Source organism: Brachyistius frenatus, unplaced genomic scaffold (assembly GCF_029030835.1).
Source record: "Brachyistius frenatus isolate BFR_SWC_R1_liver_20210118 unplaced genomic scaffold, ASM2903083v1 Contig_69, whole genome shotgun sequence".
Taxonomy (NCBI): domain Eukaryota; kingdom Metazoa; phylum Chordata; class Actinopteri; family Embiotocidae; genus Brachyistius; species Brachyistius frenatus.
The window spans coordinates 981587-1006531 of NW_027210668.1; the positions used below are offsets into that span (position 1 = coordinate 981587).

Here is a 24945-nt window from a genome sequence, read left to right on the forward strand (position 1 = left end):
TTTGAATGGGAGTTTATGGAGGCTTTTTGGAGCCAACCTTTTACGGCCCGGGGCAGTGTTGCACTTTGGCAATCATTTGTCAGAAAGCTATGTCCACTTTTATATACAGTTAATGTTTGCAACCATCATCTTTGCAGTAGTGACCGGGGGATTGGAGACGTGGTACGTGGAAAGCTCGCTAAACAACTGGCAGATGTTTGTCATTATTATCTAGAAAATGGTAAAAGTACAGCAAGTGCCCACTTCAGTAAAGACTCTGGCGGCTGATAGGTGAAGATGAAGAGGTGTGTGTGGTCACATTTGGGCCTGAAATGAGGTGTTGGGTCACTGATACCACATCTCTTCTGATTTTACCACTGCAGACTCTGGTTGCAAACAGTGAGTGCATATAAAAATGGACGTAGATTCTATGTCTCCAAAATTAGGCCAATGCGGAAATGCCATGTACTACAATACCACCAAAGGCTGCTAAATGGAGCCTCTGGCTCCATAGACTCCCATTCAGCATCTCTGTTACATACAAACACAAAGTCAGGCCTCAAAAAGCAGTGCTTTTGTCGTGCAGTCAGGTGTTTGCTGTTGGTTGGCGGGATGTAATTTCATTGCGTTTCACTCATTTAGATTTGTATCTACCACTTGCTCCTCCCCAGATCGTCCAAATATGGTCACTTCTGGCTCCAAACCAGCCAGATGGAGACGGCCAAAATCCCAACTCGAGGCTTCAAAATGGTAATTGACCAACCAATTGGTGACATCACCGTTGGTTGACATCACCAGTGCAAGATGGCAGCCCCCCATTTCCAAGATATTTTGGCTTCACTTTTGTAAAGTGGAAGGAAATCGTATTTTTTAAGGTTTTATATTCAGTCTTTAAAACAAAGATGCGAAATTGGAATACAAATATGAAGAGGCGCTGCGGATCGGACAAAAGTGAAAGGAACAATAGGAAATTACAGTTTAGATGCAGAGGTGGATTTAGGTGGCTCTAGAGTTTGCTGCTGTCAATGCTAATCAGCATGTAGCAAACTGCCCCCCCCCCCCCCCACACACACACACACCCCAATTATCGGGTTGATTAATTTTGAACACCAGTGACAAGCTGTTGGGGAAATTAGCCTGGAACAACACTCAATCTCTGTCTGTCTGAATGTGAACGACAGAAGCAACATCAAAGAATACTGAGAACATGAGACTTTGTGTTTTTTTTTGTTTTTTTCCCCCAACACTGCAGAAGTTGCTCTAATTTACCAACTCCATCACTAACAAATCCACCCACCACTGTTCAAAACAAAACCTCAAGCTGCATTCACTCCCCAATCTCCGCAGGGGGCTGATAATGCAAATAAGGGTCTCTAGAGTTGAGCGAAAAGCTCCTGGGAAAAGACGCCCTGAGACAGAGGAATACATACCAAAAGTGAAATGCCTCTGGGATCTAATGTTTTTTTTGTGTTAGGATGTGAAATCAATGAGGGAAAACATATAAATGAGGAAGGAAAGACTGTTGGTGGATGTTGTTTAGCAGAGCTGACTGTGTACCTGAGGCAGGGCTTGCATAACGGTGTCCAGCAAAGATCTCATTCCCACCGCCATCTTCAAGAGCTTCAGCACTGTGGGGACACACACACACACACACACACACACACACACACACACACACACACACACACACACACACACACACACACACACACACACAAAATGAAAAAGTGTCGCACCAATATTAAGATTTCTCCGTCTTACATAAGAGAGCAGGGACTTGTGCCATCACGCCTGTGAAATTGAAAGGACACAGCATTTTCCTCACTTACAGTCTTCCTGCTCTGTTAGTGTAGTCACAAATGTCCTTCTATTGGACGTTACGATTTCGGACAGCAGGAGTGACGTAACATCCTACTGACTGGGTGATGGGAACAATGGAGGTACACCAAGACTGACAGATAACGCACAACGCATGCAAAAAAGCTGAGGTAATACAACAGCCTGGTATCATGACAAAGCGCGAAACTCACCCGTCTGTCCACTAGAGGACACTGTGTCAGTGTGACGTTTCGGTGAGACTAGGTGTGACTGATACACCCGAGTATTGACAAAGGTTGAATAAAGGAGAGACGTGACGGAGGTCATGTGTGGGCCCCTTGTTTCAAATTTAAAGGCACACCATGTACTAGATTCATAAATAGTCCTATTACTCTGAAATTGTTGTTCCCTGTCAACTCTATCAAAGCCAGTTTGACTGCGTGAATATATGGGTCTGGACACGCTCCATAGAGAGACGATCCCTTCACCCTACTAGGCGTAGATCTCACGTTAATTTGAACCAATCAGTATGACTATAACCGCAGTGAAGGAAACTGAAGCTGTGAGCAATAGTCTGGAGGAAGCAGGCTAGCTCTATCAGCTGCTACCACAGAAACCTGAAACATGTCACAATTAGCTCGATTATTGAGCTGACAAACATTTGGCCTCTTCACCATTCGGCTTTAGACACACAGTTACAGTGTGAACACTGTCCATCCCTTCTCTTTAACCTTAAAACAGCCGATCATTCCTGCACTTCTAGTGCAAAACAGTTCAACCTTATTAAGTTCACGAGAGCTCATTCCACACCAGGTTTTCCTCGGGATAATGAATGATTCTCTCTGACTTGCTATAGTTTAAATTTTGATTTGTGCACTTTAAGTCACAAAAAGCCCTCCACACGATGTTCTCATGAGCGAAGAGTCATCCTGATGCATCTCACTGACGACGCAGTTCAAAAAAAAAAAAAAACGCCGTCGCATTCGGGGAGGCAAATTAAAATGGGATTACGATGCCGACGGTGTGTAAATGTAGTCAAATCTGCATTCAGTCGGAACGTGCGGAGCGTGTTGATGCCAGATAAAAAGAAAGATTGGACCCGCCCTGATCACAGCGCCAAACCGCGACACACATTACACACGACAAACATGTGTCTGCTGCGTGACGGTAATCACCGACGACTTGCATGCCACTTCTTTTATTACACATTCAGTAATCAGACAAAACAGACGAGCTTTCCTTCTGCCTCTCTGATCTCCTCCTCTTAACCCCCCCCCCCACCCACACACACACCGCCTGCTCTTCTCTTTTATTACTTGGACGGTAATCAAACTCAAGCACACAGGTAGTGCAGCTTTCCTCTTTCTCCTGCTCAGTGCTACCAAATCCATCCCTCCTCTTTAACTCGACCTTCCTGATTTCGAACCCTCTAGCTCCATTTATTCTCTTTACAAACACACCGTTTGCTCTCTCTCGCCCACCTACACACCGTTCCTCTACTCATTTATGTCCTCGTCAATTCTCCTCATCTCAACTTCTCTCGCTCTAACATCAATTGCCCTTCTTTCCGCCTTCTTTTTTTATCTTCTTATAATCTATTTTCAGGTCAGAAGTTGTTCATCATCTCTGCCTCCTCCCACTCTTCTCCTCCATACCAAGTCCCAGTTTCTTGCAGATTAATTCACTTACATTCACAATGTGTGTTGGCTCTCCTCTACCCTCCACTACCTTTCCCTCTCCCCTTACATTTTTCTCTCTCTGCTGTCTTTGTCATCTGACTGTGTTTCTCTGTGCCATCTGGTCGGCTCACACGCCACCCGAAAACCTGCTGAGATGCGCCGTGCAAAAAAAAAAAAAAAAAACAATGGGGGGAGTCCCGGGAATGTGACTGCTTTACACGGCGTCTTAAAAGTGCAGCATGGAAAATGAGGCTGCAGTGAGGTGTGTCAGGCAGGTGTTGGAGGGGAGGAGGGGTTCGTACCTCGTGCGATCCTCAGCACTCTCATGATGCGGATGATGGTGGGGTTGATGGGCAGCGAAGCGTTTACCTCAATCTCCTCCAGAGTGATGCCCATGATGGACAGCAGCACAATGGCCAGATCCAGCTGGTTCCACCTACACACACACACACACACACACACACACACACGTTATACAGACACACACACACTCATCAGTCCCTAACTGACTTAGATGACTTCTTTTCCCTTAAAACCTCCGATGAAACATGATTGGCTGCAAAAACCGATCCAGACAAATCATTCTTTTCTTTTTTTGAGTCATTTCCTTCAGCACAGAAGTGTGAAGTCGAGTCGTATGAGTTGGACTTGAATCAGAATTGAGTCACAAATCGGACTACTTTGAACTGGACAAAATCTGCACGACTTCAAACTCAATTTTGACTTCAAATCAAATACCTTGTGTTTCCAGGTGGACTTGAAACTACACAGAGTCCAACTCTTAAGAATTTAGTCCATTTCTTTGCATCAAACATGTTTCATTTCCATTCACAAATGAAGAAAAGTAGCACAGGTTGCACTGACATCTGCCAGTAGAAACTTAATGTTTGCTCTTAATTAAGTGCAGCATATTACCTCAAAACTTTAACAACAGCTAGTTTTCTTTTAGAATTCAATTAAATGGTGTGAAAGTTTGATAAATATGCTGTTTAGCTCTGTTGACAAGAATTAGATGTGAAGATCGATACTACCGTCAGGTCTGTCCAGTGGTTATGAAGCCATAGTTGGACCAGGATACATTTACTTAACAAGGGAAAACAGCTGGCAAAATCTGCCTGCCACACCTACAATTAATCACTAATTAAAACGCTGTTTGTGTCACAACAAAAGTTTTACAGTTGAACTGGAGAAGTTCTTGGCTGGGAGCAGTGCATTTCTGAAGTTTCCTGGCAACCTGAAGGTGGCAAAATACAGCGTGTTAATTAGTGACCTTTAGAATTGCTTGAAGGCATCTCTTCTTACTTTTGGGCAGAAGCTAAGCTAGCCGTTTCCCTCTATTTCTAGTCTTTATGCTAGGCTAAGCTACAGTAACTATCTCTTGACTCGAGTGTCATATTTCAGCCGAGACAGGAACGCGAACAAGTGGATTTCCCAAAACTGTTTCATTAAGCGTGTGCAATATTAGTGAGAAAATGTGGCCTTTTTTTTTTATCACTGACATGGCTTATCGATCTGCTTTTGTAACTGCTTCTAATTTGGATTTGGTTTATTCACAGCCATTCATTACAACACAACACAGTTTCATCACGAATAGAGCAAGGAAGTCCTGTTTTACGAATCAGGTCCTGTTCATTTGACATGATTGAATCCATTATGCCGCTGAACCCTCATTTGGAGCGCCCCAAAAAAGCCGCACTACATATTGGTGACACTATGACCGAAATGTACTGATGATATTAATAGACAAGAGAGTTGTGCAACAGCGGTGGTTTGATTATTTCTAATGGACATGTTGAAAAAAATTTTCCTACTCAAATTCTATGTAGGTATCCAAGAATTGGAGGTGGCAACTAAAGGCTTCTACTAACTTTCAAACCTGCAGGCGTCAGTGACACTCAAAAGAGAAGCATCACTCCAAAATGAAGCCAAAACTTAAGTCTTGCATCGTTAACTAATCACATAAAATTAAGAAATTTAGAGACAGATGAATTTCTGGATGACGGTGATGGTAACAGTGCAGACTATTATAAAGAATTAAAAAAACATCATTTCATTTTAGTATATCATAAATATAGATATGCAATTTTGAGATCTGGAGTCTGCAGGCTACTTTCACTCCCAGAGACTTTAAACTTGAATTGAGATAAAAATGTTGAGACCTGATTTTCCAGTTGCTGTGTAATAAATGTGGACTGAACAAAGTGTTTGGAACAAAATGAATGTGTGTAAAAAGGTAACATAGTGGTGGTGGGTGGTCGTAGTAATCTGCTGTGTCCACCCATGTGCAGGTTTTTCTCTCTTTGTGTTGAATATTTAACTCCATAGTGTATCCCTCAAAACCTTATACGAAAAAAGACTTAAAATTCTATATTTTCAAATTAGTCTTGGTAGTATAGCTACATACTGTGTTATCTGTTTGTGTGTACCTGTGTGTGACAGTACGTAAGTGCGTACTGAGTTGATATCAAACTGGGCCGCTGGCAAACTCAAAAAGAATAATGGGCCACTCTGGCAAAAGCAATGGGCACCAAGGAGTCCTAGGTGGTCAGCTCTGGTCCAAAACCATGATGCCTCCACTGAGATGTGTGTTCATGGAACAGTGATTTGTGCAAGTATGCATTTGTGCTTTTGTGTGATTGTGTTTGTGCATTATTGCGTGGTTTTCTGCAGGAAGCCAGGGATTTCGAAGCTATGAAATCATCTGAGGCAGTTGTGTTTTATGAGGGTTTAACGAGGCCGTTTGTATTCATACAGGCCTCACCGAGAACCATTCACTGGAGCACCTTAGAGAAAGCTCATTTAAGCTCCGTGAACGCTGCCTCAGATTTTCCACATGACTCAGAGGTTAAAGAACGGTACCTTCAACCACCAGTGTAATGCAATATCACATCCACTAAAGTTGGGGGGTAAATGTTTATCAAGGATCTCTCTTTGATTTGAGATGTTTTGGAAAAGCTCATGATGTCACTTTGGGGAGCAACGAGTGATTTGTATACTGACTTGTCCTTGAAGAAGCGTCGGAAACCGAAGGCCACCAGCTTGGAGACCGACTCCAGAACAAAAATGAATGTGAAGATGTAGTTACAGATCTTCAGAGCCTCGTTCAACTCCTGAGAGAGAGAAACGATTAAATGTTAGAGATTCATAAACTGCAAAAGTATTCGTCTTAACAAGTCGGTAAACCGAACAAAGTGAGGTGTGGCTTTAATAAGCAATCATTTATTAAAATGTGCTGAAACTGAACTGAAAACCAATAAAATGACCTCACCCCATTGCTATTTTTTTCATATTATAATAAGAAAACACTTCCAAGTTGATTCAATTACACTAAATGGCTTGGTATAGTGGATATTTTTGTTGTGGAAATAATCAGTTTTCATGCTTTTACAGTCCTCACATAAAATACAAAAGAGTCCATATTGCTAACTCTGTCCTTTTGTCCATAATTAGCCATTCCATTAATAGATCATTCACATCGCCCTCCGCTCTTCCCTCCCTCGTTCTCTGTGAAAAGGCCATTAGAATCAAAGTGTCCATTTTTGCTGGAGGGAGAATTCACAGTACCCATCTGCATGTAAAAACTGACCTTTAGCAAAGATGTAGAGAGACCCAGCAGTCAGCGGGGATTTCACTAAATCCTCCCTGGTGGCAATTCATCGACTAACAGTTAGTTCCAGTTTGTGATACATCTCTTTACTCACTAGCCAACAATCTATTTAACTTTGCTCCCCTCGATACTTACCAAAGACCACCTGTGCTACCTAAAGGTATTGCATGCTGCTAAATATCCTTTCAACCAAACAACCTTCCATTCTATCGATAGTCAAAACTGTCTTCCACCCAACTATTTATTTAACTTTCAAACCCTCTATGCCTACCAAAGACCCTTTGTTCTACCTAAAGGTATCCTATGCTGCCCAATGTACTTCTATTCTGCCTAAAGACATTTCCATACAACCCAACAGCCTCCCATTTTATCTATAGTGTATGCTGTCATTCACACCAACTATCTGCTATTCCCAACAAAAAACATTTTATGACACCAAACAACTTCCTATTCTCTCTAAAGACATACGAATACAAGGCATTGATGCTTCCCACAGAAATTCTAACAAATAGCTCCCCCAAGAGATACTGCACTCTATTCAACATCTTTCTGATGTACTAGAGATCCTTCCAGCATACTAAATAGACATGTCTTCAGCCTGACTACTCTTCATTTCATCAAATAAACTTGTGTTACCGACATTCGATTTGACCCATTGATCCTCCGTCTTACCTACCATAAGACAACATCAAGACATTCGGTTCTACCCGAAAACATTTGATTCTGTTGACAGTAAAGTCTTTCTCGTTTACTAAACCATCTTTCACTCCATCTTAAGACATAATATCCAACAAAACATTCTGTTTTTGTGACTAAAAGTCATGCCATCCTACCAAACATGCCTCCAGTCAACCTAAAGACGGTCTCGGCAACCAAACAGTCTACTTTCCCTGAATATATTTCAATCGACCATAGAACCTTCTCTTGTACAAAATAAGCTTTTAATTGGAAAGAAATTCTATAACTTAAAGCAGAATTTTCTGTTCGGTGCAAATACTTTTCCTTTTATCAAACAACATTATATTCTACCTTCAAAACATTCTGCTCTACCCCCCGACCTTCAATTCTACCTACAGGTAGAATCGCTTACTCAACAATCGTCTATTTTATCTGAAGACATTCTAACCTACAAAGCATCATGTTATTCTGAATAATATATGGCGATCTGCCTGTTTAACCTAAAGACTTTCTATTCTAACTAACACTATTATCTATGACTATGTATAACCTTCTATTCGAACAGAGCAACCCTTTATTCCACTTAATGATATTGAATTCTACGAAACAACTACTTTTGTTATACCTAAAAAAAGCTCCCTCCATTCTACCAAATAACATTTATCCTCCTAAGTAACCTTCTATTACCTGAACAGAAGAGATTCCCTTCTTTCCATTGCACCAAACGTCCTATTCTACCTACAGACATCCCGTTCTACCACACAACCTTGTACTGTACCCAAAGACCTTTTTTTTTATTTTTTATACCCAATAACCTTCTATTCAACCCAAAGGCCTTTTGTTATACCTTCACACATTCAATAGTATTACATGAGTGGCTTTAGCATGAATGAAGCAATTCATGCTTCACACAATCTGTCACTCCAATGAGTTCACCTGGTAAACTATTTGTTGCTGATCAGATTCTTTGAGAACAGAGGCTCTTCCACCAAATACAACTGTTTAACTAGTCAATACCCAATATCCTTTCTACAGTTTGTTGTCAACATCCAACTACCTCCAACTTTGTCCGACATTTCCATTTTAAAACCCTTCATGGTCTTGAGTTTTTTTCTGTTGCTGGATCTTTTGCTCAACAACTTCTCCCTCTACTTGCCTCATTTACATTGTTCCGTTGTCCACCTCAGGGTTCTAATCAAGCAGGTGGCCAACAACGTGACATAGAGTAATATGAGACATTTCAAAAATGAGTGGAGGGCAAATCCCAGCTGGTACAGCAGCCTGATGGTGATTCAAATATAGGCTATAAATCCCAACTATCCATACCAGACCTCAATGATTCTTAGGATACATAATTACCCTATGGCCAAACCAGATGGCTGAGATTTGAGGGACCTCAGGTTACCTGATTCTCTCAGTTTGAAATATTATTCAAAATCCTTTTAATACGTTGCTCTTTATTTTATTTATTGTGCAATTATTCTTTATTGTTTTGATCTCCCTTTTATAGTTCATCATCGCCTTTCTTGCCGGGCTTTTACAGTTCTTATCTAACTTTCATTTATTTTCCTGCTGACCGGATCCCTTTCTCATTGTTTAAGGACTAGTAAGGTCCTTTTTATTAGTAGCAGCATTCTATTAGCAGTTAGAGCAGCTTGTATACCTGACCGTCTTTTTTTTTTTTTTCAGAATGAAGCCTTTAACAGCCAAAACTTCATATTTGTCAAATTGCTGGTAGAAGACAAGACTCTATCACTGGCAATTCATATTGAAGCAAGGAGCCCATTATCCCCTCACCCCCCCACATCTGACCTTGGGCTGCTGGTAGTGCTCCATGGACATGGTGATGACGTTGAGCCCTATCACGATGGTGATGAACAGGTCCAGGTATTGGCTGGTGCACATCTTGTGGATGAGCAGGCGGGTGGGGGAGTAGTCAGAGTAGTAAGGCTTGCTCTGAGCTTCTGTTAGAAGTGGGATATGGAGGGGGGGGGTTGGGTGTGGGGAAGGAGGGAGTGGGGTAAGTCGGAGGAAGAGGAGGAGGGAGGGGTGGCGTTCAAAAAGTGAGATAGGAGGTAATGTACCAGGACACCGTACAGTAACACCTGCTGTGTTGAGGACCGGAAGCACCGAAGCCTGAGGTGGTTAGTGAAACATAAACGTGTTAAAGTCACTCATGATGGTTGACTCGCATTAAGAATATGAGAGTATGTAGAGAGATGTGAAGAGATTAGAGAAAGGGAAAGCACATCAGATAATGGACAGGGAGAAAGAGAGACTCCAGCCAAGCACTCCTGTGGTGTGCAGTCATTACTCATCAAATCAAATCTCTTCTCCTCTGATCAACAATCATTTGATGAGAGATAAGCAGCATTGCTCGATGTGTGTTTTTGTGAGGGACTCCGCGGAGGAAGCTGCCGTCAGGATTATGTCAGTGTGGAGATTTCTGGCCGTCTCTCCCTCTGTCTCTCTGATCATCACGTGACTCAGCCTCTCCTTATCTCTCTCACTCCCCGTCCTCTCAGGGGAGGAACAAAACACGGTAGCAAAGTTTTCCATACTCATCCATCACTTTCGCTCCTCACCTCTTCCCTCCGTCCAGAGACGATGGATGGGCCGGGAGTACGGATGAGGAGGAGAGATGGAAGCTCGTGCCATCTATCACCTTATCACTCCATCAGTGAAGGAGAGGCTCGAGGTCAGGCTGGCGTAGTGGGAGAGAGGGGAACGCGCGCTCTCAAGGCAAAAAGTCCTTTGGGTGTTGTTAGCGCTCCCCGTCTGCCCAATTAGCACAGGTGTGCTGCTGCGGCTGCAGCTGTGCTTCGGCTGAGACGATTCCCACGAGTGTGTACGTGTGTGTGCAGCTCGCGGTGTGTGTCTATTTGGGTTCCCTATCGAATCGAAGGAACTCCTCTCATCGATCAGGGAATAAGACAGGAGAGCTGAGTAAGCAGAGTCCGTTAGCAGAATAATTACAGCCATCCATCCCGGATGGTAAATATATATCTGCATCTTTTGGGGTCGAAATGTATTATCTCTCGAGTTAAACCAGGGGAAAATTTATTACGAATGTGGAGCAAATAATTTTCTCAACGCATCCTGTGGTGTGTTTACTTTCAACTACTGGAGTTTATGGTGGCAGAATATGTATTTGTGTCAGTCAAGAGCCAAAAAATAATATTAGTGTGATGTAAAAGTTGACCAGAGGAAGTTCTGAGTTCCACTAACAGCAAACAGAACAAAGAATGATAAAGTTAAAGTGACTGGAAATAATTGGTGACAGCACTTTTTCATATGACATGACTTGTTGCATTGATTCTAACTTGCATTAACAGCTATTAAAAATTTGTGCAGATCAGAAAGCAGGAATACGTCTGTAAAAAATGATGAATTCTATTCAACAACAGGAAACTTGTTTCCAATCTGAACCTGCTTTGTCGTCTCTTTCAGCTGTTGTAAATAATGGAGAGTGGTTGAGGTGTGGCGGTGGTCTGAACTCTGCTGAGAGCCTTCAAGTTAATTATTCCATATTTGCTTTCAGGGTCATCTTTGCTGAGAGCTAATGTTGCACCTGCTGCTAATTATTGATATTGACAACAGGGGAGATGAACTGAATATGGGTGGTACAGGCTGCACCGCGGGGCAGCTAAGTGTGGAGTTTGACCGCTGCTGAACACCTACGGAGATGTGCGTGCCAAGAAGTGAAAATAATGTGGCCTCTGGTGTGTTCGGTCTGACTTTTCAAATAAATGCCCTAAAACAGGGTGACGCACTCTGTCACTTGCTTTGCACCAACATTCCCCCCCATCTTCTCCGCTGCTTTTTATAAATGAAGCCACGCTCTGGGATGTTTCAGCCCGTGGCCGCTGAGGAGACAGTGATAAAGGAGATTTAGAGCGTCTCGGAGAAGTCTGGGCACGTGTCTCTGAGTCGGGGCAGGACCTTGTGGGATGTAACAGGTCGGTTCATTCACTGGGAGTTCTTTATTTACGAGATCCTCCATCATCTTTGGATGAGCAAACGTTCATTTTACTTTGCTCTACTTAGTGTCTGCAGGTGCACGGCGAGCTCGGGCAGACACGCACACAACACAAGTTCCTTTTGTTTCATCGCTTTCTTCTTATTCCCTTATGTGTTGTAGTATATCAGCTGTCCCAATGCACTAAAATACAACCCCGTTTCCACAAAAGTTGGGACCTTGTGTGAAATGTAAATAAAAACAAAATGCAAATCACATAAACCCCCTATTTAATTAAAAATACACCAAAGACAACTTTTCAAATGTTAAAACTGAGAAATTGTATTGTTTTGTGAAATATTCGTGCTTATTTTCAGTTTGATGCCAGCAACACGTTTAAAAAAAAGTTGGGACAGGGTCATGTTTAACTGTGTGGCATCACCTCTTCTTTTACAGTACTCAGTAAAAGTCCGGGAACTGGATTTTGGCCTGCATACAGAGATTTTTTTTCCAGGTTTTCAGAATCTTTTACTGATATTATTTACCATAGATGATGAAACCCACAAATTATTTTCTATTTTCTATTGAGGAACGTTGTTTTTAAATTGTTGCACTATTTCCCCACACAGTCTTTTCAGAGTGATGAACCTCTTCCCGTCTTCATGGCTGAGAGACTCTACATCTCTGAAATGCTTTTTATCCCCGATCATGTTACTGATCTGTTGTCATTTAAACTATTTAGTTGTGAGATGTTCAACCAGGTGTTTCTTTTATGTTTCACAACTTTTCCAGTCTTTTGTTGACTCTCTCCAAACTTTTTTGAGACGTGTTGCTGGCATGAAATTCAAAATAAGCACATATTTTTCATAAAACAATAATATTTCTCCGTTTCAACATTTGATATGTTGTGTTTGGTCTACTTTCATTTAAATATGGGTTTATGTGATTTACAAATCATCACATTCTGTTTTTATTTACATTTTACACAGCCTCCCAACTTTTTGGGAAAACACAAGGCCAAGAAAACGAATTAGTATGCTAGCTTGGTTCAGTCTCCCTAAAAAAAGTAATCGAAGGAAGTACGTCGGCAATGGCCTTAATATTATAGATGGAGCAGAGAGGACAAAACCGAACAAGAGACGGGGGTTTAAGAGAGAAGGAATGGAAAGAAAGAGAGAGACAGAAACCTTTTGGCTAAAACTCAACTCGTCTCTAGAGGAACAGAGAGCGAATGAAGTGAGGGAAGTAAAGGTGAAAGTTTAGGAAGCCAAATTATGCTGGGGCTGCCCCAACTCTCCCGCTCTCACTTCCACTGCTCTTTTCTCCTCCACAGACGAAAGAAGAAAGCTTCTCATAATGAGGAACTGAGTCCACGCTGCTTCGGCTTTCAGGTCAAGCTGGCATTGAGGTGATTTTTTTTTTTTTTTTTTCGGGAAGTAGCGAACTATTCGGGGGAATATTGAAGAAATGCTTTAGCTCCTGCTCCCTCCGTCTCCACTCTACCGTGTTCTCTGGCGTCCTTCACTGATGTGGCAGGTGTAGCCTCCTCGCTGAGCTTTGATCTTATTTTGAAAAGGAATCAGGATGGGTGCAAATGCACGGAGGGGATCGTGACTAACGTCCGTGCGAAGGTCACGACGCCTCCTCTCTGCATTTCCATCCTCAAATGTGACACCACTTCTGTGGACATTTAACAGACAGACCAGGACATTCATCTCGGGGGGCGAGGGGAGGGGGGGATTTAGATCTCATTCTGTTTGTTCAACAACTGCACTACAAACACTTGCTATTTCGTTTAGTTGAACCCAAATAGAAAACAATCTTCGTCTTGTTGTTCAGAGGTGACCCACAAAAACAAGCCAGGCTGTCCATGTTGGGTCTCCACAGCTCAAATCTTTAACAACACTATCTTCTGAAACCTTTATAGCTCAGCTCCATCACGGCTGCGGAGGAGATCAGCTGCAGTTCGATTCTACGTTGCAACATCCACAATCTCCACAACTGGGAGTGTCTCATTTGATGCTGTTTTTAAAAAAAATTTTTTTTTAACTCTGCTATATTTATGTGCTGAGTTTATCTTTGCCAGAAATCTTTGCATTTTTGAAGTGTGACACTTATATGTGGATATACAGCATTGCAACAATTTTAGGCACGAAAAGTCAAGCATGGCTTTTGAAAATAGTCGTTATTTATCATTCACTTCATACAAATAGAAAGTAAACTATCAAATCTATATTTGGTGTCACCACCCTTTGCTAACGTTAAAACAAAAGGTGACCAGGCCTTTTCTGTTCGGGCCCCTCAATTGTGAAATTACTTAAAGGAGGAAATCAGGGAAGGAGGAAATCAGGGAAGGAAGGAAATCAAGGAAGGAGGAAATCAGGGAAGGAAGGAAATCAGGGAAGCTAAAGAAGACTGTCTTCTTTAAAAATCAACTTATAAAACTCCGAAAAGACTTTCTTTTTTAATCAATTTCACTGCTTCATTGATTTGTTTGTTTTATGATCTTCATTTGTATTTTACCATAATATTCTATAAACTGTTACCTTATTATTATTATTGTTTTCAAAATGTATGTAAAGCTCTTTGTAACCTTTAAAAACGCTATATGAATAAAAATAGTATTATTATTTGCCTTTAAAACAGCACTTTTCTTTTGTGCACTCTGATTTCAGCTTGTTTTTAGCATTTTGGAGAACTTGCCATAGTTCTTCTGCGGATTCAGTCTGTCTCAACATATCTCATCATGTAATCCCAGCCTGACTTCATGATGTTCAGATCAAGGCTCTATGGGCACCATCTGTGGTCGGACTGCTTGCTCTTCTGGCTGAAGATAGTTTATGACTCCGGCTATATGTTTGGGCTCATTATCATGCTCCACAATAGAATTTGGTCATCCCTGATCATATAACATGATGTCTTAGAATCCATATATCTACAAAGCAGAGAACTTTTGCACAGCACTGTATATAAATACCTACATTTATTGAAAATTGTCTTCATAAAATGATGCCACACAAGTATTAAACTGATTTAGGAACGACTCATAAAACGTACGTGAACCAGCAGTCATTCCCCAGCTGATGGGCTGCGCTGCTGATAAAAACTTTATTTGTATTATCATTATTTAATTACTGACATTTAAATGAGTGATCCCGGGAGCATGTCTTTTTAATGCCACATAGTGTCTGACACTAAATATGCATGTCTGGTATTAGTCTGCAACAGACCCAGACAAACTGGGCTTGGTAAGAACAGCGGGCAAACGCTAAGAGAAAAATACAAGTTTATACATTTTAGGCTGCACTATTTACACTATTCAGGTTTAGGGGTCGTCCTAGAATTAAAGTACAGTCGCAAAGCATCTGTTACCAAAGCTAAAAGAGCTGCAACACAAATATGATGGTAAAATAACTACAGATGCTCCACTCCTGACATTTTTCCTGTGGACACTGAAACCGCAGCTCAGCCAGGATGCCGAGCAGCCACATCCTACGGACATGCGGCTTTGAGTTTACTGAATTACTTCGCTGATTCTAATGAGATCTAAAACCCCTCGCTGAAAATCTGCCCTCAGGTCTGACAGACGAGAAGGAAAAGCACTGTTAGAAAAAAACAGAAGACATACAATATTCCCTGTCCAAAAACAACCCCGAGAGCCAATACTCCTCTGTTCGCTCTCCATTTCACTCACCTTCCCTTCGAGAACACCGACTCCCACTTTCACCACCAGCTTCAGCAGGAGATGGCAGTAAGAGCTGCAGCTCGGGGGTTGCTTTTGGACGCGGCCACGCTCAAAAACATAATGCATACATTTCCGAGGCGGTCATTTTTTGGGAAATACAGACACAGTAAGGGTCCTCGGTTGTGGGACCGATGAGTAGGAATGCCACGGCACAGCACTATGGGTAATACTGTGACCGTGTGGGTGAGGACAGGTTGGGTTGGATTGGATATGTGGAGTATGGGGCTGGAAGACAGAGGACCTACAGCTGCCCGGGATGTGGTGATCACATGAGGGTGTTCTAGGGTCGGTTGTGGAACGTGGAAAGGATGTCGGATCAGCTACTTCGATGAAAAGGAGGCCTGATAATGAATCTCAAAACAATACGACACGCTGGTTTGACTTTGATTCATTGGGCGCGATGGCTGCCGAGTTGCCGGATCTCTCGTCTGAACGCGTCTGGAGGCTCGGTGAGTTCGGTAGCTCCGTCAGACGGTTACGGCTGATTGGGATATTGGGGTAAGAGGTGCGGATTGGTATGAATGGAGGTAATGGATGGGGACTAGAAGGGACTTAAAGGTTTGGATTCTGCATGACAAAAAGAATGGCTGTGAAAGGAAGAGCAATGACACAGGACCTAAAAGCAGCAACAGTGCATTTGAAAGGTTACGTAATCTGGATGGAAATGGGTAAAATGTCAGTGAGAAACACTGACATTTTCACGTCAAAGGAAGTGGTTTGGTTTGGATGCGGCGGCTGCTTTTATGCCCCTGTCCTTCATGGTGAATGGTTCGGTAGTAAACCTTGAGACTCTGTGTCTGCTGGGGAAAACAGATGTCCAATTTTGAAATCCAGCAAACACGAGTCTAAAATAACAAAACAACCATCAACATAAACAGTTACTCTGAAACGATCAAAAATAAGATTTTTAACTGGAATTCCTGAGTGCTCTGCTGCCTCGCTTAAAAAAAAAAAAATCAAAGGAAGAAAAAGAGACAGAGATACAGGGCAGAAATGATTAAAGTAAAATTGAAGTGTGGAATAGCAAAGAAGAACAGCAGAGCAATTTGAGGAGTCCAGAAGAAAAGAGGCAAAGAAAATAAGAAAACATGACATCATTCAAAATGACAGGGCATGATAACACCCACTCTCATCAGCACTCTGTAACACACTCACACACATTGTGCTGGTTCAAATGGTAGACTGACACACCTTTCTGAGTCATACTTGAGCAGGATGGACCAATCGAAATGGGGGACTGAATGGTGAAGGCAAGCGATTGGACAGAGTGAGTGGAGGGCGGAGCAACAAGGATAACAGTGAGAACAAGGTACAGACCGATGGGAAGCTTTCAACAGCAGAATGGCAGCAGTGTTGTAACCTTTTCTCCTTTTAGTCGAATCCGTGTTTATGTCCAGAGCAACAACACAACATGAACACAATCCCTGTCAAACTACTCAACACAACCTTGAAAAGTCAGTGATTTTAATCTAGTCCTCGTTGGTGAAAAGCTCTAAATTTGGGCCTGCACTTGGATTTGAATTTGATGCCATCATTTTTCTTTGTCTGCTCTACATTTTCAGTTAAAACCATTCGCCATACAGCTATAAACCACACAGAGAGCAGCTACAATAAATCCTCACCAGTTTCACTCCGTAAAATATCACCTCTCTAGTCAAGCACTAAAACTACGAACACATTTTAAGACAACTTCACACCTCCCACCTCACATTTATTTCTAACAACGAACGGAGGTTTTTTAAAGTCTTGACAGTTGGAAAAGGGCACATATCAGACACACAGGGCAACACACCGGGTGTTATTTAGATGATCATTTCACCAGGAAACCTCCAAAATCCATGAATGATCTCATGTTGCTGTATCAACACAGAAGCTAAAACCCATAAAAACACTTTGTCATGCAGAAATTGGCGTGGAAAAGGTAAAGTCAGCAGAAATGAGTGGGCGAAAAAGACCGTAAACTCTACAGAGAGATAAGGTCACTGAAACCTAATGAACTGCATGAATAGTTGTCTATTCTTTGTTTTTGATCACTTCTTAGAAGGATATCCTGACTTCTGTCACTCAGATTTTTTCATTTAGTGCCGCTATGAGCCAGGCTATTTTGGTTTTCTGGGAGGCGTCTCAAGAAGTATTGAAAGGATTGGCGTAAAGGAGTGACTCCATTCATTTGTATTCACAAGTCCTGAGAGTCTCTAAAACTTTTGATTAGATTGGTGGAACATTTTTGATAGACATCATTAATTCCAAGATGTTGTGCCATTTATAACTTTTCCTTAAGCTTCACCATTAAGTTGACTTTTCTGAAACTACTTGATTGACTTGAAAATGTTGGCGATACATAAATTAATTTTAATTTTGGACTATTCATAAAAACATGTTTTATATTAAGTCAAATCTTGATTGCAGTCGTTTGATTTTGTTTTTTATTTACCTCTTTTTAGTCAACTAAAACAGACATGTTGGGAATTTCTGTCTGGTTTTCATCAGTAAAAAAAGGTGTCCTTCTATTGCAAGATTAATGGAAAAGTCAGTTTGTTCTGCTGTGTGGTCATTCAACAGACTGGCTCTTATTAGAAAATAACTTCGGCTGTTTGAATGAAACCATCCACCCTCCGTCGTTACTGCTCACCAAGCTGTACAATTTCATTTCTGAATGCTAACGATTGTGTCACGTTTTCATTCAGAACGTCAGCTGCATCATAAAAAGTACTGCTCGTCTCTCCCTCAACAAATAACAACGGAGCGTTACGCCACACCGATATCTGCCTGCCCGTTGAGAACTGCATGCACTTTGCAGAACCGCACACAGCTACAAGGAAAACTACCAGACACTAATAATGTTGGTAGTACTAGGCATACTGTTTAAAAATCATGTAAGCTTCTTTGTCAGGTTCATCAACGATAATAAATGAATACTAGATTGATCAAATAAAACCATTCGGTAAATAAAATACTGCCCATTGTCTGGGTGTTGCTTGAGGGAAGTTGCAAAAAATGCCAGCTAACATAGTGATATTTCATTAGCGAACATCTAGAGAAAGATTTCAATGGTGCACTTCTGACATTAATCAAGCAATTTAACATTCTGTGCTTGTAAAAAATAGGAAGATAGCTGCCTGAAAATTACGTTAATGTTAAATCCACCCCACTAGTGATGACATTAACTTACATTATTTTAAGTCTGCTTACTGCCTGCACTTTTGTACCTTGTCCCAGATGTTTTGTTTCCACTTCTTGGGTAATTGTCAGTAGATTGCAGTTGAAATCAATCGGTTCAGTCCAGGAACGGGTAAACTGCCAATGACATTACTGACAGAGGAAAAAAATCTATATCGGATGCTCGATGCTTTTCATTAATGGTAATGCGATTGGTTAAGCTGTTTTAAATCAATGGGCCTGATTTCAAGTGTGAAAGTCAAACATATCTTATTGATTAAAAGGGGAGATTTGTTTAAAGGGAAAGGCATCCTTATTCAGAACACCACATATTGATAAATCTTATGTTTTACAGCAGCAACTGGCCCAAACGAGAGCGCACACAACTGCATCCGGCAAAATCACATGAAAGCCCAAGCCATAAAAATAGTCGGTCCAACATTTGTGATGTATGACCTCACTTATAGAAACATCCAGCCAGATCTAATCACACATACAGCTCATCTGCGATTTTGGCATTTGTACTGAATGTGTTCTTGGATACACACACAAAAGTTAAGACACAGGTTTGGGACCTGTGCATGAAAAACCCTGCTGCCTATAGGGGAAATAAGAAAGAATTCCAAATCCACCTCATGTCTCTTTCATCACTACAGTACGAGGCTGTCTGCAGCTCTGCTCCATGCTGCTCTCTTCTTGACATTTCTGCAGATGAAATATTCATAGAGAAAGTTTCCAACATGAAACATTCATAGCCAGTGTTGTTGGGGCATATTTTTTCCTCCCACAAATTACTTGCAGCTTTTGAGTCAAACTAAGTAATTAGTGTATGTTCAGCCACAGCAGTTAGAGCACTTATTAATGTTAAAACACTTCAGGGGAAATGACTGTGCTTTACGACCTATTATATTACTTTTGATTTTCCTTCTCAGGCACACCAACAATCAGTTTATGTCATGTGTTCAGTGCATATCCATCATCAGTCATTCACAACACCACATTTATAGATGAACTAATACATTTAATATTTCCAGGCAAATTAGCTTAATTTGCTCTTTTCTAGATGACGTTATACATCATGTGATTGAGTTCCACTGTTATGACTGAGGAAACTGATGTCAGTTGGTGGGTGGGAAGTTGGCTTTGTAACATCAGGAAACCTTGCTACACACCCCCACTGGCACACCCCCAAGCAGGAAAATAACATCCAGTCGCCCACGCTCTAATCCGTTTCAGCTGTCTCTCACTGTCCTCCTCTCCCCAATATATCTAATGTGTCCATGCAAATTAGCTTCATTTGCTGTTCAGTAGATAAAGTCAGGACACCTTAATACACACCCCCACTGGCAACCCCCCAAGCAGTAACATAGCTGCCAGTCTCTGCTAACCCCCAAACGTTATGAAAGATTCATCGCATTTACCACTTGACTAAACGCTGCTAGCTACACCTTGTGGCATCAAACTTTTACACCCCTGAGCTACATCTCTGAGACTTCTTGCCAAGGTGTGTCCCTGTCTCTCCCTTCCTGCCCCCGTACGCCAATCCCATCAGAGATTTGTTTTTCCTCGTTCCTTCTCCCACTCACCCTCCTCTTTCATACATCCTCTCCCTAAAGGACCACTGTTATTAATTACATTTCTACAACAGAGGAATAGAAGAAAGAAAGAGTGGCAACGTGAAACTTCTGTTTGATTCATCTTTGTTAGCTCTGACCCAGATACAGCTCGGGATTGGCACCAGCTGGCTTGTGTGCCTCCGTGTGTGTGTGTGCATGCCAAGCTAATAGATGAAGAAAAGCTATTCATGGAATGTCAAGCTGCTTTGCATGTACCAACACTTATGCTTTTGGATGTCGCTGTGGATGTTTTTGGTGCTTGGAGAGCCGCCGTGTGAGGGGATGATCCTATTATCCTTGTCTTGTTGACTGCTGGCCGTGTTCTGACAACAAAGATTAACACAGGAAATGACTTTGTTTACCCACCTCAAGGTGATTAGGATTTCTGAATCTCCATGAAGAATACAACAATCATATTGTCCACATCAGCTGCTGGCTCGGTTATCTGCAGAGCTGTAAGCTCACTTTCTGTGAATGGGGAAACTGACAGGAGTTTAAAGACCTTTCTCTAAGTTTCTCACTGAATCTAAAAGTATCTGACCTCAGATGAACTTCCATTATGTGACAGTTTAACAAAAGATGTAAATATATTTTGGTACACATTAAAATGTTCAAAAAGGTTGGAACACTTTTTGAACCTCAAAGTAAATCTGACCTGCATTTAAGGGTTATTAAAGTTTAAAAAAGAATTGGCAAAAAAGAAGTGGAATTCTTTTAGAACCAAATGTAGGATTGGAGTATTTCAGTTCAGTTTAAAATGAACGATTGTCTCCAATTCAAAGAGCTTTTTATTACTTATGATTGTATATATTAGTGAGTTGGGTTTTTTTGCAAATAGAAAGACAACGCATTAAACATGATATAGATCAATGAAGAGTGAGAAATATAACACCTATTAACAGGTGTAATGTTTGACAAAAACATACTTTTTTTTGTTGACGTTAATACTTTCTTTCATTCTTGTTATAGCGCTACCTTTTAGTTGTTGGTTGTAGTTCCTGTTTTACTTTGTAGTCGCTCACCCCGTCTTGGCTTAATTCACTTCCTTCCCCTTTGTGTTTCCCAATTGTGTAACTATCTGCCCCGCCCTTTTTAGTTTCATCTCTCCCTCGTTGTCCTCCTCTCCCTAGTTTAGCCTGTGTTCCGCTCTCTCGGTGTCAGTTCATCCTTTTGTTTCCATGATCCTCGTGTCAAGCTCGCTGTCCATTTTAAGCCCTGTCTTTGTGTTTTCTTGGATCTCTGTAAGTGCTAACTTTAAATTCCTATGTGAGTGTGTTAGTTAGCTTTTTTGGACTTCGTATTTGGAATTCAGCTTAGTTTAGACTTGCTTCACTTTTGTTATATTCAACTCCTGTTGAAACCTTTTTTATTTACTTTGAACCTCCTTGTTGCCGTGTTTTTGGTTCCTTTATTCTTGTGAACAATTATAACAATTCTGAAAAGGATACTAATATGTATATATATTAATTCATATATTAATATATGGCTTAATCTGCTTTATATAAGTACAGAGGTATGTCAGAAAACTGACCCATGCATTCAAGGGTTAAGGTTGTGCTTTGATTGCGGTCACCGGCTGGGTGCACTTATCTTGGTAACATACAGAAGCTGTGAGTGGATAAACAGCATGGAAGAGCTGTTGTGGACTCTGAGTAGGAGGCTGATTTACAAAAAGCAGTAAGAATCACGGCAGGTCCACTGTGCACTCCACTCCAAAATAAACCAGCACAAAAGATGCGGTCTTACTATCTCGCCTGGCACCACTGGCAATCAGCTCTTAAATCTGTGAGCCTCCAAAGAAGCAGAAGACCACCAGTAGAGGTGGAAAGGAGCTCAAAACAAATGTGGCTAGTCTTAAAGTCACGGTAGCTTATCTCAACCACAGACGATCTTAAAACTAATGAACCAGGTGAGACAGAGATATAAAGTAAATGTGACGACGACAGATGAGAGTGTTTCCAGTTTCTGAGGTGTATATGTATTATGTTGCCCTGCACTGGTATTCCTCGATAAGATGACTGTTTGGGGTGAGATGTGATGACTGAGTGTTATGATAGAGTGAATTCATGTGGGGGCTGACCCAGGCAGAGATGCTTGCGATACAGTGTTGATCTGTTCAGCCTGTTTGGGAAGTCGAGGGGCCATCTGTTAACATGGCAGAGCTGCAGTTCTCTCAGACGGACTTATGGGAGCAGTACTACCAAAGCACACACACGTGCAAATTGAAAGTCATGTCTTGAGTACACAAAGCACACACGGGAGCATTCGGTGTAATATATCATATCTCAGTGCATTCACAACAGGGTACGGAAAAATATACAGGTTGCAGAAGCTTACCTGTAGTGACACTGCGAATACGTCTCGAATCGTGTACTTCCCTTTGTACACGAACACAGGGTACTCGTACATGTTAGCACACTTACTTGTGTAGTACATGAAGTGCGATGGGGAAGTGTTGTCTCAAATCGCACACTGCTGTTCTGCACTTACTGGAAAATAACACGGGAATATATCACCCGCCAACATTTCTGCCAGCTTTGAATTATTTTACCCAGAAATGAACGACAATAAACACACCGATGGCTTCTGTCCAACAGCAGTTTCGTCCTACTTAGTGACAAATAAACACTTTTGTGTGAACGGGTACAACTTGTATTTGTACAGTGTAGTGTTACGCAACAGCTGCAACTTCCTCGGCCACCGCAGTTTGAAAACACTGGAAGTTGGTGGTCCCTCCCTTTACACCGTGTACCCACAATGTTGATTGTTTAACACAAGTTTGAGTTTTGGATACACTATTTGGATACTCAGTGCACTGCATGTTTCCATACTCGACACTGTGAACCCACGTACGCACTCAAAACAGCAGGTGTAAATACGCAATTTGAGACACCGTTGCTATTTTCTATTTTGTTTTTAATAACTTAATAACTTTTTTACTCTTTCTGCCCAGTTGCTAACCAGCACAGAAACAAAAGCCGCTCAACAAAGAGCAAACCTAAACACCTTTTAATGAACTACACCATTTTAATCCACTGTTTCGGACTGACAACAACAAGGCTACACTTCCACATTTTTTTCACTGACAAATTCAGCACTCGACAGATGACACATTGGACACTTGTGATGGACACCTGTCATAATTTTCGAACATTTATAAATGAGTAATTGATGGGTTATTTAAAGGTCACAAATCTAGGTTTCAAATTTTTCATGGTTCCAGGAGTTATACAGAGACTTTTTGAGTGCTTTGTTTCTGAGTAACTGTGACCACCTATACTGCTGCAGCCAACAGCCTATAGAATAGTGTAGAGGCACTTAGAGCATCATTACCCTGATACAAACTGCTGTTTGTCAAAATATCCACAATGCCATCTCTGTGATGGGTCACTGAGAGCTGAACGGGGAGGAAATAATATGAAGTTATATTTACAATTTGCAGCATGCATCATGTGCAGTGTACTGTAGCTTCCCCTGATGTGTCTGTCACAACCAGCTGACTCCGAATGCAGAACGCATGACTCAACACAACAAGTCAACTCCAACAGGGAGACGCTTCACACTGACCCTGAGGGGAAGCAGGGCTGACTCTATGTGTGTGGAGCTCATTGTGTGTCAGAGTGCATGCATGTCTACTTCAGTGTGTGGTGACGATTTTCTATATGTGTCTACATGATTACCAACCCTGGCTTCAACCTCTTATACATTTCTCTTCTCCAGTTTACAAATGTGTGTCATTCAGAGATGTAATTAAGTCTTTTGGAACAAGTCCAAGTTCAGTCCTCATAAGAAAATTCCAAACCCAGTTGCAAGTGTTTCAGGTCTCTGAAGGTGAGATTTCAAATGACACTAAATTCAAATATATTTTCTTTTAAAGCTGGGAAATAGTGATTTATAGTGGTGCTTATAGAATGGCTCTAATGGTAATCTATCAGTTGGTCAATAAGTTAAGTATTAGATGGATTACCATGGAATTTGTTTGTGCAGAGACTCTTGTGAGCCCTTGGATTTTAGGTTGACATTAGTTTTTCAATTAGTTATCTCAACATCTGTTTCATTGATTTAATGTGACATTCGTTATGGACAATTGGCAACCCACCCATTGGTTTGTGAGCACCATTTTGAAAAGTCACCATCTTGTTTTATTGAACCCAGATGTGACCATATTTGGTTTCTTCAATAATGGAATTAGATCCAGAGGCCACCTGAACAATTGGCAGAAGGAGTAACTTTAGCTAATAACATTATAATGACTTATGGAAAAAATGATTGACCTTGTAATTTTCGAGAGAAGTTTTTGAATGGGAGTATTGCAACCAGAGGTCTTTTTGGAGCCAGCCCCCTAGTGGCCCTCTGTGGTATTGCACGTTAAGGCACTTTTGCATTGGCTTCGCTTTTTACACTCCGACCAGTTTATCGGTGTTTTTGGGTGATATTTACAGAGTGTTGTACGCAGAATGAATCTTATTGAAATGTCTTGACAGGTTTTGAATGGATTGTGGTCAAATTTGGTGCACATTCGTTTCCCGCTCAGGCTGAACGGCAACACGTTTCAGTGACTCCTTTATTTTAATTTTAATCGAATGTGTCCAATACTTTGGTTCATAGCTACAATTACTGAACATCAATTATTGTTTATAGACCCTCCTGGTTCAAGTTTGACCCAGATAACTTCTCATATAGTCATCTGCCCAAGAGCTGGGCTA

At 41.4% G+C, this 24945-nt stretch overlaps 1 protein-coding gene across 9 annotated transcripts in view; it reads right to left on the bottom strand.

Annotated features, from left to right (window-relative positions):
* The window catches only part of cacna1g (calcium channel, voltage-dependent, T type, alpha 1G subunit), a 289223-nt gene that overhangs the window by 16829 nt on the left and 247449 nt on the right, over positions 1–24945 (bottom strand). For 5 of the 9 annotated variants that reach the window (XM_069707505.1, XM_069707497.1, XM_069707503.1 and 2 more), the window contains 4 exons: positions 9574–9722; positions 6477–6586; positions 3779–3912; positions 1537–1607 (listed from right to left, as the gene is read on the bottom strand). In XM_069707505.1, the coding sequence (XP_069563606.1) occupies positions 1537–1607; positions 3779–3912; positions 6477–6586; positions 9574–9722 (464 nt within the window). Of the gene's footprint in view, positions 1–1536; positions 1608–3778; positions 3913–6476; positions 6587–9573; positions 9726–24945 lie in introns of all 9 variants that reach the window. The other 4 variants (XM_069707504.1, XM_069707506.1, XM_069707500.1 and 1 more) reach the window with 1 other exon arrangement.